Source organism: Castanea sativa, chromosome 8 (assembly GCF_040712315.1).
Source record: "Castanea sativa cultivar Marrone di Chiusa Pesio chromosome 8, ASM4071231v1".
Classification (NCBI taxonomy): domain Eukaryota; kingdom Viridiplantae; phylum Streptophyta; class Magnoliopsida; order Fagales; family Fagaceae; genus Castanea; species Castanea sativa.
The window spans coordinates 27,825,377-27,845,949 of NC_134020.1; the positions used below are offsets into that span (position 1 = coordinate 27,825,377).

At 32.7% G+C, this 20,573-nt stretch overlaps 2 protein-coding genes across 2 annotated transcripts; both read right to left on the bottom strand.

Annotated features, from left to right (window-relative positions):
* Window positions 1-864: 864 nt before the first annotated feature.
* On the bottom strand, window positions 865-3,976 carry LOC142605519 (uncharacterized protein C24B11.05-like). Its single transcript, XM_075776915.1, has 9 exons — window positions 3,727-3,976; window positions 2,803-2,877; window positions 2,604-2,669; window positions 2,414-2,511; window positions 2,279-2,316; window positions 2,093-2,180; window positions 1,672-1,974; window positions 1,358-1,423; window positions 865-1,261 (listed from the first exon to the last, which is right to left on the bottom strand). The coding sequence occupies exons 2-9, from the start codon at window positions 2,861-2,863 to the stop codon at window positions 1,106-1,108; spliced, it is 876 nt and encodes a 291-aa protein (XP_075633030.1). The 5' UTR covers window positions 2,864-2,877; window positions 3,727-3,976; the 3' UTR covers window positions 865-1,105.
* LOC142606123 (protein FAR1-RELATED SEQUENCE 5-like) lies at window positions 3,668-20,573 on the bottom strand. The gene is made up of 7 exons (XM_075777522.1): window positions 19,974-20,573; window positions 19,216-19,814; window positions 18,938-19,136; window positions 17,048-17,125; window positions 14,925-14,999; window positions 11,409-11,517; window positions 3,668-3,771 (listed from the first exon to the last, which is right to left on the bottom strand). Exons 1-7 carry the CDS (start codon window positions 20,571-20,573, stop codon window positions 3,668-3,670), a joined length of 1,764 nt encoding a protein of 587 aa, XP_075633637.1.

Sequence of the window (20,573 nt, forward strand, 5' to 3'; positions counted from 1 at the left end):
AAAAAAATAAAATAAAAACCTCAGGCTAATGATAATGGATTCCATACCCTCCATTGAAATGAGACAGTATTACTCTGCACTTACCCCAATTCACATCTTGTCTACCAACTGTTATAAGTTACGATTTTTTTTTTTCTTTTTGGATATTGCCAATTATAGGTCTATGGTGACATGAATGAATCAATGCAAAGACCTATTTTGGACAAATTGTTTAATAATAGGATTGGTAAGAGTTCTGCATATGATCAACACAATAGATTAAGCTCCACATTTATCCCATCAATAGAATCTTTGCTTGCAGTTGCTTTATGCCACTGCGCGGAATCATGAACCACAATTGGAGTTTTTTTTTTAATTATTATTATTATGAATAAGTTTTTATTAACTTGTTTTCATGTTCTTAAGAGTGTAAAAGGCAAGTGAATCTATCATAGAAGCTTCAATATAATGACTCTTTAACTGGAATAAGCAAAAACAAATTTGATAATTGAATCCAAGCAAATCAACAACTATTGCTTTACCTCTTTAGCTCAGAAGTTCTACTTTATTATACAGTGGAAAACCTCCTCCACCTCTCCCCTCACCTTCTCATCCTTCCTCTCTATGACATTAGGCTCCATAGAATATTCTGCTCCCCCAATAGTCCAGAATTGAAACATAGTGGCAGACTTGCTTGGAAGGTATTGTGAAGCTGAAGGAAACAAATTAAATATATGATCTTCCATGATACATTTTTTTAACACTCAGTGCGTTTGAAACTTTGAATTAGCTTTTTGTTATAAGTTGGCCACAAAAAAAAAAAAAAACAATTTTAACAAGAAAAGTGAGTTTTAAAATATAAAAGAATAAAAAGAAAGCAGGCAGTGGAACTGGAAAGAAAATAATGTTAGAAATAGAGGTGCATCATCATCCACCCCGCATATAATGTATATAGTTTAGAAAGTTCTATTACAAGAAACATGAATTTGATAACTAACAAATCACATGACACAAATAAATTATAAAGACTTCAATTATATTAGTAATAGGAAATCTAGTCTATCTAGAATAAATACAATCATACATCTAGGGGGTGGTAAAAATTTTATTTTCTTTCACACTACAGCTAAGCCTTCACAGATGTCTCAATTGCAACCTTTCCTGAATACACAATGTTTTCAGACTTCTCTTCAGCTTCCCAGAGCTCCGGCAGTGCTTCCCTGATATTATGTATGCTCTCCAGTGCATGATCCACACCTTCAATGCGGTGAGAACTGCCCACCTACAGCCATGCATATATAGTTAAATTAGTTCAATAAGCACTTTCACAATAATCAAAATGCAGGACTTTATTCATCATTTGAAATCAATAGCTTACCATCACAGTGTGAAGGCCCAAATGCTTCGCAGTCTGTAAATTACGAATACTATCATCAAAGAACACCTGCAAATTAGAAAGAAATTACAATGTTAATAAAAGATTAGTGGGTGGCTGGCAAAAGATTCAAGATATGGAAAATATGCAGAAGACTAATAGTGTATGGTGAAAAAGTAAATGGCCCTGACAATCAGTATCAGGGAGGCTTCACATGGAAGAAAGATGCAAAACAAAAGCATATCCCACAAACTGAATTCAACCTGTTCACACTGCAGAGCTAAAATTTTTCCAGGAAAATGAATTAATATTCTTACTGTTCTTTGAGGGTTGATATTGGCTATCTTGAAAACTTCTTCAAATGACTCTTCAAATGGTTTGCAAATAACTGGGGTCCTGGGAAGTACCGAACTATCATTAGGTTCACTCATATACTCATTTGTCCCTGAAATGGTACTTGATCTGGGGACCCCCAATTCTGTGTCATCCTCTTCCACAGGAACATTCTCTTTGTTGGTTGGATTCAGAGTTTCAAAGCATACAATCCTTTCAAAGCAGTCCTCCAATCCAAGCCTGCTAAGCACTCTAGCAGCATGGGCCTCATCTGAATTTGTAAAGACCTAAACAAGAAGACCATACATCAGCATGAGAAGAAAGCTACATGGCAAGCAACTACCCAAGATACCCCCAAGACCCTAAGAGCACTTTGAATGTATAGATTGGGAGAAAAAAACTCACAACTTTCCGAATAGGCAGGCTAAGCAAAAGACCCCTCAGTACAGGGTCAGGTTTTAGCAAATTGTAGGGCAATCTTCCATGAACAAAACTGTTAAAGAGATAAGTAAGAGATGACAAAAGTTGTAATTTTTAAGTTTTGAAGACAACGAGAGAGAGAGAGAGAGAGAGAGAGAGAGAGATTGGTACCCATGGAAGTCATCATAATCAAAGTTATATCCAACAGCCTGAAAAATAAAAAGAGAAATTCATTATCAACCAGCTCTACATTACACATATTTTCAGAAACAATTTTTGAAAAAGAATACTAAGACCATAGCATACCCTGAGACCAGCCATCGTTGTACCATAATTCTTGTACAACGAAAAACATAATTCAGGAACCTTTTTCTCCTCTATGCCAAGTTTTAGAAGCATATATTCTGCAGTAGGGAATTCAGAGAAGGGTTAAGAACTTCAGATTTTCCTTTATTTGCAGAAGAATTAAACATTTCAACTACAATGCATGCATTACCTTGAATATTCTTGGTGACTTGTGCCGACAAACCAGAACTAAGCGGGTAAAGGGTGTCATCCACATCTGGAAATTAGATATATATATATATATATATATATATATATATATATATATATATATATATATATAACTGGTTAATATGCTCCTCATGGCAAGAAAACTGAAAATGAAAAGGAACTTGTACAAAAATGCTTACCGAATAGAAGACAATCGAATTTTGGCTTAGAAGCATGTAGGTACTGATCCTCATTATCCATTTTGAACTAGAATGCTACAAATTTGAAAGATTGTATAAAATTAATATTTCAAATATGGCTAAAGCATGAACTTTGTATCTTAACTAATTTTGGCCATCATTTCATTAAAATGATTTTCATACTCAGAACTGTACAGAAATAAATTATAACTAAAGAAAGCTATTTCTTCAAAAATAACCACAACAGAAATAGAAAATGCACATTATAATTTTCTAGGCATCAAAATGTGGGTCTGGATTAAAAAAAAAATTGCAATAAAAAAAATGGTGACTTTATATAAACTGCCACAACGTGGAACATCAAAATGTTTTTTTTTTTTTTTGATGGGATGCCTTTAGTAATTTTTAAAAAGCCCTCATAGACTTAAAAATTGACCGAATCAACAAAGACTGACCGCAAATTAGTATATCAACAAATATTCAAACTTCATTAACCGTAAGTTTTGAATTTTGACACTTCAATTTCCCGAGAAACCAAACACTTCGCTCCCAAATCAAAATCTGATATGCCTCAAAACTCCTATCAACCCAGATCGCAAAACTGAAACCAAAGGCAACAGGCATTGCAAGATTTGGAAGAACAAAACCCTAAGCATTCGTCAAATCTTAACAAAACGCATCACAAACATAAAAAAAGTTTTTTTTTTTTAAAAGTCAAACAAACAAATAACTAAATAAATAAGAAAAGCCCAGAAACTGCAACAATGATTTACATTTACAAGATTTGTTTTGCAAGCAAGTGATCAACTTTAACACAGAAAACTCAAAAAGAAGACCAACCCAGTTCAGCATATAACTGACGCAACTAGAAATACAAGACCACAACAACAACAACAACAGAAACAGAAGAAGCAGATATCTTACCTAGAAGTCGGAAACACAAATCAAGCAGATCCAAATGGAACAATGCTACAGCAAAAAATGATACAGAGACAGAGACAGAGACAGAGACAGGGACAAAAAGCGAGAGAGGAAATGGGAGAGTGTGTGGTTTTAAATGGAGAACCGTTGAAGGTGTTGAATGAAAGCGTCCAGAAAAGTAATGTAAACCGTAAAGTCTACGCACTACTCCACACCACAGTGAAAGAGAGAGAATTTTATTTTTTTTTTCTTTTTTCTTTTTTCTTTTTTGAGAAGAGAGAGAATTTTCTTTTTTGTTTGCTTTGTTTATTTTCACGTTTTGTGTCTCATTGGAAAGAAACTGAAAAGGCAGTTTGACTTAGTATTACGTGGTCGTATAGAAGTTTGACACGTTCTATGTTCTCCTAAGGTTTTGTGCCGCGTCCCAAGACAGTGTCGGTCCATTTGACACGTACCCATCAAATGAGTATAGATTTTTTGTTTTTTAATTTTTAGATTTTTATTTTCTTCTTTCGAAAAAAAAAGTTTTGGCAGAATATTGCCATATTCGTTTTTTTTTTTAATTCTTTGTTTGTATTACATTCATTTGTTAAATACTTTAGACACCCACATTAACCAAAAAAAAACATTGTGGGGGTAATGTATAAAGTAAACTATCAACAAAAGAAAAAGACTGTTCTATCAACAAAAAAAAAAAAAAAAAAATTGACTATTACTGTTACACACGAACGCGGTTAGCCAAACTTAACAATCCCGGGCGTTTGGGTTTGAAACGTTGAATATGACCAATTTATTGGTCTTAACTTTGGTCATTGATTATGGGCACAATAACTTAAAAAGGGCAGATAAAATAATATAAAAAGACCACGAGGACATGAATCGATTAAAAAATTTTCTTCTAGAATTCAGTTATTATTACCAAGATTTTTTTTTTTTTTTAATTGATCATCACCTTGATGATCCGGATATATTTCCCATTTGCGGTTTGGGGTTCATTTATTTTGTTGAAACTGAAATTTTTTTGTTGAAAGTACTTTAGATAAAGGTAAATGTTAGTTGAAATAGTACAGTGAAACTCATGAATAGTACCAAAAAGTGCAGTGAGACCCATGAATAGTATAAAAAATAAACTGAATAGTAAAATAAGTTGATAAAAAATAAGCTAACCAAACAAACACTTACCCTATTGCATCATCAATTCGTACAACAATTCTTATAGGTAGGGCATCGGCGCCCTTCTAAAAAACATAAAAATAAATAAAAGGTAAGGCATCAGGGCGTGTGGTTGGAAAAATTTCAATGTAGTGTCAATCCACCAATCTTAAATCCAGTAGGTTAGTTGAATTTTTTAGTGGTTTCAGCTCAGCGGGTTAACAGATTCAATCAGCTAAATAAAATATTTCAAATAAATTTAATCATTTTTTTCTCCCTTAGATAAAAAATGAGAGAGAAAAATTAAAATTTTTATTAATTTAATTACAAATATTAGATTTTTTTTTTTATATATACGAATGGCTGAAATTTTATCACACTAACAAGAAAAAAATTCCAAAATCTAAAATTAGATCTAAACATAGAGTACAATTAATAACAAACCTAGACAGAACAGCTAGAGTTTATTAGGGAAGAGAAATATCTCTATTCAACTTGATCCGCTAATTTAGTTGTTTAACCCAACCCACCTCACTTAATGTACTCGTACATATTAGGTTGGGTAGGGCAGGTTGGCGAGTTAGGTAGTTTTTTGCACAACCTTACTTGTAGGGACACATACTTTGTAACAATTTGTAGATTTGTCAACTTGTGGTTAGTTATTCAAAGTGTTCATATAAACAAAAAAAAAAAAGGAATCATTGTCAATCCTAGGGGTGTGCATGAGTTGGATTGGGCAGGTGGAAGACAATATTTTAACCAACCCACCAATGGCGGGTTAAGAAAATTCCAATCCATTGCCGACCCACCAATCTATAAATTCGGCAGATCGGTTGAAAATCTTAACGATTCAACTTGCCAAATTGAGTGGGGTGAGCAGGTTGACAAATGCAATTAGTTAAATGAAATTACTTCAATTAAATTGGATAATAGTTTACTCCCTCAAATCAAAAAAGGAAAGAAAAGAATTACAATTTTTATCAAAAATAATCACAAACAATACATTATTTTTATACGAATGATTGAAATTTTATCACACTAAACAATTTTTACTAAAAATAATCACAAATGCTACATTTTTTTTATTAGAATGACTAAAATTTTATCACACTAAAAATAAAAAATATTTCAGAATCTTAAATTAGACATGTACATAAAGTAAGAATAATAATAAAATCTTAGAGAGCACAATTGGAGTTTATTAGGTAAGAGAAATGTGAAAATGAAAAAATAAAAAGAAAGAGAAAGACATGAGAGAAATAAGGTGGGTGTGTATGTGAGGTAGAATTTTGCAATATATATATATATAGGCAGGTGGGAGAGTCAGGTTGTGGCAAGTTAGAAATATCTCAACGCGATATTCAACCCGACCCACTAAATTATCTATCTAACCCACCAAACGTGAGTCATCTCACTTGATAGACCCACATGGATTGGATTGGGTCGATTTGGTTTGGGCAGGTAGGCGAGTCAGACGGTTCTTTTGCACAGCCCTAGTCAATCCAAATTCTTTTTTTTCATCCCTTCCAAACAAGTTGTACAAAAGGTGTTCAACAATACTAGCACGAAGGAACCAACTATAGTGAGATTGGTTGTAGAATATTTCAAAGACATAAGATGAAGATAAAGATATTAACCAGATTTCATATTCAACCATTGATTTATAGAGTAATTATTTGGTACTTTCAAAATATGGTAATATGATGCTCTTTCATCTCACATTTATTGTAAGTTCCACTAATTGAATTCATAGTAGGGTTTACCATTAATGTGGTGTCTACCACGAATATAGGGTCTATCATGTTCAACCATTGATTTATAAAGTAATTATTTGGTACTCTTAGAATATGGTGACATGGTGTTCATTCATCTCACATTTATTATGAGTTCTACTAATTAAATTCATAGTGGGATCTACCATAAATATGAAAAGAGAGAGTAACATGTCACGTATTATGGAAGTATCGGCCAAAATGGCCAAATAACATCTTTGGCTAAAATATTTAGCAATCTACCACTATTTGTGAAATATTTAGCAATGTACCACTTTTTTAAACTTGAGTTCATGAAACTCGAGTTTGACATGTAACCCGAGTTTCAAATGCTTAAGTTCAAAACAAATGCTACGGTGGCACCCTGCTGACCTAAATTATTTTAATTAAAGGGGATTTACTAACGTGTTCCCTTAGGGCATATATTAGTAATCCACTTTGGGAAATATTTTGTGAAAAAATGAAAAAGTAATTCACTGTTTTGACAGGTTTTTCAATTTTTCATAAAAACTTTCTTAAAATAGATGGTTAATGTGTGCCCTTAGGACACACATTAACCGGACTCTAATTAAAATAGGCCACATGAAACTCAAGTTTGAAAAACTTGAATGGTATGTAAAGTGTAACTCAAGTTTATAAAACTCAAGTACCATAAAACTATGGTAAATTTATCAAAGTTCTCCTCACCAAGGTCTATTCCTTCAGCTTTTCTTCTTCACTTCAGCATGTCCCAGACGCCACATCTCTGACAAGCTCCTTAAAAATTGCTATTCAAAAATTGAAAGTCCTACCTCACCAAAGCAACTTAGGGGCTGTTTGGATCATCAATTTCCATAACTCATAACTCTGTTTTCATAACTCATAACTCAAAAATGGTGAGACCCATAGCGAGAAGTCCGTTTGGGAGCTTCATAACTCTGTTTCTATCACTCAATTCTCTGATTTTTGAGTTATGAGTTATGGAAACTGAAAACACATTTTGGCTGTTTTCAATTTCCATAACTCATAACTCAATGACATTTTTGTAATTAAACACACATGGGGGACCCACTAGTCATAACTCAGCCACACCTTTTGACCAACTAACTTTCTTTTTTTTTCTTTTTTTCTTCCTTCTTCTTTCATTGGGTTCGGTCTTCAGTTCTGGGTTTCTTTTTCTTTTCTTTTTTCACTGGGTTTGGTCTTCAGTTCTGGGTTTCTTTTTTTCTTTTCTTTTTTTCACTGGGTTCAGTCTTTAGTTCTGGGTTTCTTTTTTTTCTTTTTCTTTTTTTTTTTTCACTGGGTTCGGTCTTCAATTTTAGGTTTTTTTTTTTTTTTTTTTTCACTAGGTTCGGGTGATCTGGGTACTGGGGAAAAAAAAAAAAGCTGCACCGAGTGACAGGCATGGGACCCACAAATAGTGTGAAAAATATTGAGTGATGGTAAGTGAGTGATGGTGCCAAACGGGTGTGGTATTTTAAAGTGATGAGTAATGAGTGATAAGTGATGAGTGGCAGAAATTGAGTGACGGAAATTGAGTGACAAAAAAAAAGCATCCAAATAGGCCCTCATACTGCTCAATAAACCATCTACTCACACTTGATGGATTGATAAATGTGACGAATGGATAGTAAAGCTGCATGAAAACCTACAGTTCCAAGCATGATGAAGAAACCATAGCTGATACAAGCCATGTATGAGCATTAGCATATGGCATTTCTGAAATATTCTATCTTATCATCTGAAAAAGCTACTTTATCTATTATATTTATCATTTTACAACACACCCAACACTCAACTTTTATATTCCTATATAACATATTAAAATAATACTAGCCTCTGAGCATGCGCATGAGCATATGCTCACAGGCTCTTTTATTTTTTGGGTAAGGGTTAAGTTAGAGTATTTATTATAATTTAGAATTACTACATTTTTCAATCACAAAAATATCTAAGAGTGATGAGCGTTATGCGTGGAGAAAGGTTAATAATTTTAATATTAATCACAAATAAAAATAACATCATGGTTTTAATATCAAGCAATGAAAAAGTACAAACAAATAAACAAACTATACTTTTCATAATGTCAAAATTCATCTCAAAATGGACCGGTTATTTTTTTACATTTATCAATTTAATGTACAATCAATGCTAGAATTCAATAAAACAATTAGACAATATTAAAGGAACATTCAAAGACTTGCAACCATTGTTTTGAAACATTTTTTTTAATAATAAATTTAATGCAACAAAATATGTAAACAATGTCTTCTATAATGGTAAACAATGGCATTAATTTAACATGAAAAAAAACCTATATATCAAAATTTTTATTGAAGCTACAATGTCTTCTTATATATTAAAAAAATTAATGGTATAAATCATAAAAAAAACATTATGTGATATTTTTTTTGGAGTTATTAAAAAGAAGCACAATGACAATTATTTTTTATAAAAAAAAAGCCTTAAATTTTTAGGTTGACATACATTCTTCATATGAATGATTGTGCCGGCTTTATAAGAAAATCCTTCTATCAAAAAACTTGTAAACTTGTGAGGTCACTTTACTATAAGATGGTGTTGTTGTATAAAATGGAAAAAAATCCAAAAAAAAAAAAAATTATGGTATATGTAGACATCAAAATTTTATGATGCATTCACAACCGTATGATTGATCGTGATCAAATTAATCACCAATTGATGACGTGGACGATTAGCAAATGAAATCAAGCCACGTGGCGACGTCAAATGAAGAAAGCCATATGTCAGTGTCAAGAGAAAAGACCTATATGAAAAGTTCTTATTAAATGAAAGACCAAATTAAATTCATAATTAATTCTCAATAAATGCTGAGAGAAAATTCCAAATTAAGTATTATTAAGTTGAGAGAGAAAATGCTACTAACGCTTTGCCGAAATAGAGAGTCATCTCTAAGCTCATAAAAATTCCATTTTTCATCAAGGCTTATTCCTACTTTTTCATATCAAAGTGGGGATTCTCCTTTAATCCAATTCGAGATTAAGCCTACGGCCCTCACATCACATCAAGCACGTTCAAATATTTATTCAACTTGGAGACATCAAAGAACGATTCAAGATCAAGCTTCATACCCCCTTCGGATCGTAAAGCTTCTTGGAGATCGAATCATAGGAATTTATTGTACTTTTTCATTGTAAAGATTCATATAGAGGATTGTACTCACATATGTACAAATTGATTATTTGTTACACCATTTCGTGATCATGTGATTTATCTTTTATGAAAATGGTGTGTACAGTATAAATTTTAAAAAAAAAACACGTTATATGATTTTTTGGAGTTATTAAAAAGAAGTAAACAATGACATAATTTCTTTAAAAAAACTTTAAATTTTTAGGTTAACATACCTTCTTCATATGAATGATCATGCTGGCTTTATAAGAAAATCCTTCAGCCAAAAACTTGTAAACTTGTGAGTCTGTTTACCAAAAGACAATGTTGTTATCTATATTGGAAAAAAAATCCAAAGGAAGAAACAAAAAAAAAAAAAAAAATAAAAAATTCCAAAGGTGAAAAAGGACAAAGGAGTTTATTGATATCAAAGGAGGATGTTACAAAATTTTTAGATTGACATTCCTAAAAATTTTAGGTTGACATACCTTTTCCTAGATGAATGGTTGTGTTGGCTCTGTCATAAAATTCTTTTTGTCAAAAAACCTGAGTGATACATTTACAAAAAGTGATGAGGAGGTTGCTTATGGTTTTGAATTTGGATGATAACTGATAACCCGGTTTAATAACTTGAGAGATAGAGTTTATAAATTAAAAAAAAAAAACAAAAAACAACGTGAGGGGGGGGGGGAGAGAGAAAATTAAACGTGGAGAGAAAAAAAAAACATGAGAGAGTGGGAGAAAAGAAAAAATTGTAGCTAAAATTGAGGAGTTTTTAGTTTGGGTGATAACTTAGAAACTTGAGATATATGTTTAACAAAAAAAAAAAAAAGGCAATATATCATATATGTTAGAGATAGACTTTATAAAAAAAAAAAATTTAAATAAAATGAAAAAATGTGAGAGGGGGAGGGAGAGAAAAAAAAAAGTGGTTGCTTATGGTTTTGAATTTGGATGATAACTAATAACCCAGTTTAATAACTTGAGAGATAGAGTTTATAAATTAAAAAAAAAAAAAAAGCAATGTGAGAGGTGGAGGGAGAGAAATTAAACGTCGAGAAAGAAAAAAAAACAACGTGAGAGAGTGGGAGAAAAGAAAAAATTGTTGCTAAAATTGAGGAGTTTTTAATTTGGATGATAACTACTTTAGAAACTGGAGATATATGTTTAGCAACAAAAAAAAAACGTGATAATGGGGAAATTTAAAATTGTTGGGTAGAAGTTTGGAGTTGTGTGAGACTAAAATGTGGGTGTACATTTTTTTTTTTTTTACAAAGAAACGTATGTTTTAATTTAATATATATATTTTTTAAATGGATAAAATAATTTGAAAACCATGAGGAGAGTGCTCTTATATTTTAGCCAATGTTTATGTGAGAGTTAAAGAAGCATTTTTACCAAATTTTGCCCCTACTTAAACGTAGGCTGTAGGGGTAGTTTGGAACAAAACAAATCCGGTCCAAATAGGAGAAGCCCCTTAAATAGTAGTATAGATATCTACATAATAAAATATATAACCCAAAATAATATCTCTCATTTCTCTAATTTCTGTCTCTCTTCCTCCTCTCTCTCTCTCTCTCTCTCTCTCTCTCTCTCTCCACCGTGAACAAACCCAAAACCCCACACAACTACCATCCAAACCCCACCACCCCACAATTGCAACACCCACGGCAAAAACTTGCAAAATCACGGTCTGCAAAATCATGGCAAAAATCATAGCAACCACCATGACAAAATCAACCTGCAAAATCACAACAAATCCATTGCAATCATAGCAACCAACACAACCTGCAAAATCACAACAACTCCATAGCAACCACCACACCATAACCCTCATGACAAAAACACCACACCGGAGATCTCACAATCGCTGGAGAGATCTCACAACAAACCCACACCGGAGATATCTCATTGCAAGCTCATGTCGATGATCTCATAGCAAACCCATTGCAAAATTGCCGGAGAAATCTCACAATCCACGCTAGGTGATATGGTGGCCAACGGCAGCCTGGGCTTGGGCATCATTGGGTGAGACAGTAGCCAACAACGACCTAGGCTTGGCGTTGCTGGGCGATATGGTGGCCAACGGTGGCTTGAGTGAGCTAGTCACTGAGAGAGAGATGTGGGAGACAGAGAGTTGAGAGAGTGGGAGACAAAGATTTGAGAGAGAATTTATTAATTTAAAATTATACCATTCTACTACAGTAACGTTTTACAAGTAAGACGGTATTGTATCAATATTATATAAATTTTTGCAATTACAAGTCCGGGTAAAGCATGTCTTTTGTGCTTTGATGCTAAAATTTATCATATTTTTAGGTTTACAAGGCCGGGTATTGATGCTCTAACCAAAGAAAAATGAGGTTTGCATACACCCGGCACATCTGAGCGTGCATGGTAGTAGTACAAGCAATAGGCATGCATAGTAGTAGTACAAACCATCTACTCACACATGAAAACCAACTTTCCTTTCTTACATGGTACTCAGTTTTAGAAACTCGAGTAACATATGCAGGGTACTCAACTTTCACAAACTTGAGTTCTACGTGGCCTTTTTTCCATGCACGTGGCCTTTTCTAATTTTAAAAAAATCTACCTCAACGGGTCCCACGACAGGGGCAACACTATGTATGATTCAGGGTTATACCTTAAAAAATGAATTTTAAATTAATATGGATCGTTGACCATCCTAGAAAAAGAACTTGACCACCCTATAAAAAACTTGAACATCTTAAATAAAAATTTGAGCCCATCAAAAATAAAATTTGACCTCTCCAAAATGTTGGTCTATTAAAAATTGAACCAAAAAATTGCGAAAAATGCTATTTTCACAATATTTTCATACCAAATCCAAAGTAGTAGGTTGTTACTAGTGAACAAAAAAAAACAATTCTAGTGATATGTAAATTAGAACCAATAACAATTGTCAACTAGGATTTGTTGTGAAAATTTTGTGAACATAACATTTCTCAAATAATTTCCCAACAAATAAATTAGCGTAAAAGCCCAAATCAAATGATTAATTGTGATATTTTAAAATTTGTTTTCAAAAGACATATTTTTAAATTGCTATTTTTATATATATAAAAAATGCATATTTTCCAATAGCTAGTTGGTTAGTGCTTGCTTTAGTTTTTAGTTGAATTTTTGGATTTATGTGATACATCATGTACATATGCATATGCACTAAAATAATGTTTCTATACTTTATTGAAAATGATTAATGTAACTGTTTAATGCCTAAGTGGTAGGATGTTACTGGTGAACACAAAACAATTTTAGTGATATGTAAATTAGAACCAATAACAACTATCAACTAAGATTTGTTGTGAACATTTTGTGGACATGAAATTTCCCAAATATTGTCCAAACAAATAAATTAGCCTAAAAGCCCAAATCAAATGATTAATTGTGATATTTAAATTGTTTTTTCAAAAGACATGTTTAAATTTCTATTTTTATATATAAAAAAATGCATATTTTTCAATAGCTAGTTGGTTAGTGTTTGCTTTAGTTTTTAGCTGAATATTTTGGATTTATGTGATATATCTTGTACATACGCATATGCACTAAAATAATGTTTCAATACTTTATTGAACATGATAATGTAACGGTTTAATGCCTAAGTTGAATATTTTGAATGAACTTATAATTTACCCTTTATTTTTCTGTTAGCACTATTGACCTCACATTTATTGCAAATTTTATCTTCTAAGCAAATTTATAATTACTTGAATAATTTTCTTTCAGATTCTACGCTATGAGAAAAGGTCTTATCTTTTCATCCTAATGATAAGGAGAAAATAAAAAGAGCATATTTATGAAGATATTCTTGTCAACCTCTTAACCATGATTTCCCTAAAAAGGAAATTAGTGGAGCATTGCATTGATTTAATCCTAATTAGTTTAAAGAATACAAAATATTGGTTGGAACATGTCATAAAAAAGGATGATACATTTTGTATATATTGTATCTTATTTAGGCAAGATTTTGGTAATTTAATGAGAGATCAGTAGTTTAAAATTACTTATTAGTTGTGTATTGAAAAATATGTAACTGATAGCATTAATAGTGGAGTCCAAATCTTCTATCTCATCAATTGTGCTCCACTTCATGCTCCACCAATAAAACTTGGACAGCTGGCCTCTCTCATTAAATGAGATAACTCTGACTTTAACACTCACGTTACTGACGTTAAAGTTAGAATCCCTTTCTTTTTTTCTTTTTTTTTTTCTTCCGAAGCTTTTGTTTCTTCCCTCTATTTCCGGTTTTGGTTTTTTTTTTTTTTTTTTTTTTTCTCTTCTCCATGTGGTTGACGTTAACAAGAAAGGGACTTTGAGTTTTGTCTCTTGCCGCAGCTTTTGTTTTTGATTTGGACTCTTCCCTTGTCTCATTTTATTCCTATCTTTCTCCCAAAGTTTTATTGTCCACTGCCACAGAGGTTCCTTTTGTCCTATAGATGCAGATTTGTTTCAACTGTTGAGAGACTCCTGCTAAAACAAGCAACCTTCAAGGCTTTCAAGGTTTCTTTTTTTCTCTTCTCTATGTGGTTGACGTCTCAAGTGTTCATCTTCATCCTCACTTCACCCCAGTTACAAACACATTCTCACTTCATCTTCATCTTCAAGTGTTCATCTGCTTCTATTGGTTTCTACAAAGTGACTTGTCTATGTTGATAATGGTGTTTGATTTTTGTTCCATTATGAAACTTGTGGAAAGAAAAATGTTTTTGAATGATGTAAAGGTTGTAGTCAGTAAACAATTGGGGTTGCTGGATTTTGTATTTTAAATGTTTGTTGAAATTCTTAAATGAGTGACTAGGACGGGAAACTCCTCCATAGAAGCTCTCTTGTATATATCTTACTGTAGAGATTACAATTTGATTTGAATATACGGATAACGTTGTATTTAAATTTCAAATTTCATTATTTTATCAAACTCTATTTGATAAGGACCGACTGGATTAATGGATATCTGCTGAGAACGCTTGGACTGATATGTTTTGATTTTGTGTTTCAATTGAGATAAGGTCGGATATGTCTCAATAGATTTTTTTTTTTGAGATGAAACCGGACCTATTCTACAAGAGTAAAACATTATATGCAGGAAAAACAGTTTCTACAGAAATAAAAACAGGGGAACCATACCGATTCTGCAGAAATAGAAACATTATGCACGAAAACAATTTCTGCAGAAAACAAAATAGAGAAATCAGACCTATTCTACAGAAACAGAAACATTGTTATCTGCTTGAAGTTGTACACATCCCTTGATGATGGTGAATTGTCATTTGATTGCTTAAAAAAGCTTGTCACCAAACATTGCACTAAAACTCATAGAATTAAAGGGAAAAAAAACATGAATGCCATTTTATAGTACTAAAGTTAGATTCTATAAGTTGGAAATTATACACCAAAAATTAAAAATAGTTAAAATTTTTGAGGGAGTTATTTGGGAGGCTGTTCTTTTGTTGTCTGGATTGCTTGACAAATACCCCTCATGGTTTCATGGGACTCTTACAGCTACAGATAGATACCTTCCCTCATAATGTGGTTTTTCCCATGTCTAAGATGATGGAAATATGCATGTACGCAGCGGAAAAATAACGGATCTACTTCATTCATAAATATTAACATGCACTATGTAAGCTTCAGAATTAGAGAACAAAAGAGTGTACCTTGGAGCGGTGAATTTCAAAACTGAAGATCAGAAGCACTTGGGAACACTTTCAGTCTTCACTCCAATTCCACTAACGCCCAAGATGTGTAGTCTCTCAATCAGTTCCAAAGGGAGAATGTCAAAAAGTGTCTAACACTTCTTACACCACTTCGCAATAGTGTTCTTACAATTCTCTACAGAAAAATTTGTATGTTTCTCCTTTTGTATCTAACTGATTATCTAATTGGGCTGGCCTTTTGGGCTTTTCCAATTGGGCTTAAGTGTGTGGCTTGGAGTGGGACCAAAAGGGACCAATAAGACACTAGCTCCAATGGGCTTTGGACTTTTCTGTCAACTCTTGACAAATTCAAAGTTACCATGAACTATATTTAATACCACTATATAAATGTAGTTGCATTCTAGGCCTTATTTATAAATTATATCCCAAGACTTTATTGTACATGCAACCCCTTCATAAAATATTCGTAGTAATACAAAGTCATGAAAGAAGACTGTCACTTTGTAGATTACTACATCTTAATTCCTTGAGTACCCAGTTTAATCCTTTAAGTTATTCATCATATATTTATGAAATCCAATTCCATAAACATATACTTTAGTAACTCCTTACTAAAGTGGTTAGGCCTAACTCTCTGAATAACAAACTCATTAAACTTATCTCAAGGGAATATTTTGTATCTCCAGGGAATATTTTGTATCTCCGTTAAGAGACTATGAATTCTATCTTGAGAATATATGTTCCATCAACACTAAATGTGGTTGCCCAACATACTGAGGTTTTGACCGTTACAATAGATCTCACTCCTGATATATCAAAACAACCTACACTTCATAATCAGGTCCATTATCCTCTCAGGATTAAGAGTTCATATAAATATAAGTCGTGAGTTTATTATTCATTTGACAGTCGTTAGGAGAATAATAAATCTCACAGCAGTCCAGTTCAATGTGTCTTAACTCTTAAAATATATCAACATATCAACTAGAAGTCTCCACTTCCATGATCAAGACAAATCATCTTAGTTGATACGTTATAGTCTTCGCAGAAGAGATGCCCAATTTCATCACCGACTACGAACTATAAATTTTGAGTTTACAAAAAACTTGTGACTTGTATCTTCTGTGACTAAATCACATACTATGCATCTCATTGACTATATGATAATGTCCCAATATTCATGTTACCATTATTTTAGATAATAATAAAACAACTTTATTAAACACAACATTAAGTCATACATAATGTCATACATAGCATCATACAATAGGATTTAAGGGCACACATCCTAACATAAGAGTGAGTGAGAGTGGCTTTTGAGTTTGTGAAAGTACAATTACAATTACATAGAACTGAACAAGCACTCACCTCCCAGGGCCTTCTTCTCTTTCCTGTTTTTCTTTTTTTTTTTCTTCTTTTTACTTTCTTACATTATGTGTGTGTGGCATTAATGCATAGCCTTGAAAGTGAATTCCTTTTAGCTTTTCTTTGATATTCTTAGCTGGTTTTTCAAATGGATTTTGCTCATTTCTCAATTTTGAGATCTGGATTTTGAAAATTTTTTTCTTCAAAGATTCTTAAATTCTGTGTTACTTTTTCAGTTTGAGGTTCCAAGTTCCAAACTGTAATGGCTCCAAGATTGGACTTTTCTAACTGGTGAGCAAAAGATACCTGCAAAGGAAACCCAGTGGTAGTAACAATGGAGAACCCAAGACATGGGTTTTACTTCTCAAGGCTAACTGTGCTTTCAGTTGTGTTGCTTGGCTAGCCACTGTGCTTTGGCCATTGCTTAGAGCTATCAAGAAGAGGCTAATCCATAGGCAGGGAGTAACCTTGTTAAGTGAGGCTAGTTACAATTGTACTGTCATGCTAGGCTAATAGGATCTCATATAGGAAATTTAAAATCCACCAATATTTTCTCTATATGGATTATGACTTTCAATTGACTCTAGAGTCAAGAACTTTGTCACCACAATTAAAATAGGACTCCATGAACAAAATTAGGCAAGTGCCACAAATACAGAAGTTCAAGGAAGATAATTTTTAAAGGAAGCAGAAGTTTTAGGCCTACAAACAAACAAAAAACATTGCTCCTCCCCCAAATACAGAAGTGCAAGGAGCCTTTTTGCTAACAAGATCTAACTAAAAGACACATCTGAAAAACCGTAGTAAAAGATAAAAAATTTGCAAAATTAAGTTAATATCTCAATGCATGATCTTTATGGACTTGGAGCGTGGCTGATAAATTCCTACAAGCAATCACACTTCTATCTTCAATTCTATCTTGTTATTCAACATCTTCGTAATTTCTTTGATTTCCCACTTTGGGTAATTGTGCCTACATATCAATGTATAACAAATCAGAAATCAATAAAATCAAAGCAAAAAATTTATAATTAAATCAACTTTCATCTAATTACCTATATCAAGTTCAACATATCAGTAAAGCCAGGTGTATTTAAATTTGTCATGCTATCATCCTGATACATTTAACAATGAAACAAAATAAAAATAAAAGCAAAAAATAAATCAATAAATAAACTTTCATTTACTTACTTGTATCAAGTTTAGCATATTAGTAAAGCCAGGTGTATTTAAATTTGTAATGCTATCTTCCCGATACATTTAACAATGAAACAAATAAAATAAAAGCAAAAAATAAAACAATAAATAAACTTTCATTTAATTACCTATATCAAGCTCAGCATATCAGTAAAGCCAGGTGTATTTAAATTTGCCATGCTATCTTCCTGCTACATTTCACAATGAAAATCATATAAATAATTTAGAGAATTAGTATTGTCTAACAAATCCTAAGCTCAAAGTAACAAAACACAAAACACATTTCATACCGGTGTGAGCTGTTGAATATGAGAGGGTGCTTTAGTTTAACGTTTTCTCTTTCTTGTAGCTTTCTCTAATGCACCCTTTCTTCTACGAGATGTGCCTACACATGCTTGTCTCCCTTTAAGCTTAATTCCTTTAATTTTATTTCCTTCACAATTGGTAGGCTGCACATTATCATTAGCTTGTTGAGCCTTTGATTTGAAATGAGTGCTCCCAACAGTAGATTCTTCAATTGATAAATTTTTCAAATTTGCCTCCACTTTGTTCAAAGTACTTTCAAGAGCATCCAAAGAAATACAAAAAGTCTCATTAGTCAGTGCAGCTCTTGCTACCAAATTAGAATACATTTAAGCAACACTTTATAACGACTTCCCACATCTACATTTTGGTCAAGTGGTCCTACATGCATATAATTTTTCATTGCAAAACCAACCTTTGTATCTTTTGTCCACCTTTTTAAAATATACTGATTTGGCACCCTTTTACAATTTTGAAGAGATAACACTTTTAAGGCATGGGCACATAAATTCCAACAAATTCAAATTTATTACAACTACACATCACTGTAGAAGCCAATGAATCAAATTGAACAATGTGTTGGCGAGATTTACGGGGAGAAATAACTTTATATTTTACCACAAATCCAACCTCACCATCCTTATGCAATTCACAATCCCAAGTGAGCCATAATTCACGATTAAACAACTTAAATATTGCAGGAGTATAAACACTTGCTACATGCTTCAATATTTCTACTGGATATTCTAATGATGGTTTACTTTGAGTTGCTTTAAAATCTGCTCTCAACTCTTCAAAACGTCTATCATCAACCAACCTTTGAAATTGATGAAAGAAACACAACAAGTCATAATTATAAGTTATATACCATTTAATTTGACTGTTCATACTCTCACTTCTCTGAGTAGTAGACATATCCACAAAATGTTTTCCTCCCATAAACCAAAGCCCATTTCTCCCTTAACTCAAATTGTCTTTGCAACCAACTGTTATTCTTTAGATAATATTTATCAAGCATATTATCCCATGCATCTAAAAAATCATCTTCATAGTCATGGTCATATACACAACTACTAAAATCTGCTACAAAAGTATTGTACCTTCCAAACACTTCTTTGAGGTTCTTAGCTGCATTCTGGTACATATGCCGAACACATAAACGATGATGTGTTTTTGGCCATTGTGAAGCTAATGCCTTTGCTATTGCAGCATCTTGGTTTGTAAGGATAGTTTGTGGTTTCTTACCAAACATTGTTTTCTGAAAAGAATCAAACAACCACATGAAAGTTTCAGATGTTTCATCATATAACAATGCAGCACCAAAGATGATAGTTTGTTTATGATGATTTACACCAACAAACAATGCAAACAGCCTACCTTCTCTATTTTTTTTGTAAGTTGTATCAAAGCACACTACATCCCCAAAATATTCATAATCCAACTTCATTCCACCATCTGCCCAAAAAATATTTGTAATTAGATCATCAAGGTCAACCTAAATTGCATAAGAAAAATGAAGGTCTTCAGATTGCATTCTTTGAAGATATTCAAGTAGGCCTCATGTATCCCCACTTTTCATCTCTTCTGTTCGTCTTGTACGCAAATAATTATTATAATCCTCAGGAATGAAGCCAAGATTGTCAAGTCCACCTACCCTTCTGGCCATTAGTCCTACACTTGCTCTTGGTGCAATTCCAGAACTATCTGCTAATTCAGCCTTAATAGCTTGGGCTAGATTAATGGACCTTTGAGATCTAAGAAATATACGCTTATGAGGAGAAGCTAAGACATGTGTGTGCTCTGACACAAATTTTACGACACAATATTTTTCACTATATCTACAACTAATTTTCATCTCTGCCAAGCAACCACATCTTGTTTCTGGACGATGGCATTTCACATTATCATCTCTTTTGTCATTCCCTAGTATACCCTCGCAAGAGCAACAAAAAACTCTATCTAACCATTTACGTGAACCATCTTTATCACCCTTGTGGCCCTTACTTCGCCTAATACTAAATCTAACTACACACGCATAATTATTATAGAAATCATACGCATCTTGCTCAGTCTCAAACTCAATTCCTAATTTCGGAATCACTTCTTCTTCTATATTAGCATAAATTTTATCGCTGATATCTATTGATATTGGTTCTGGTTGTTCAACTATCACAAGTGGTGAATCCTCATCTTCAAAATTCAATTTTCGAACCGATTGTCTATTAGTCTTAGTATGATAGTTGCTATCACTCAT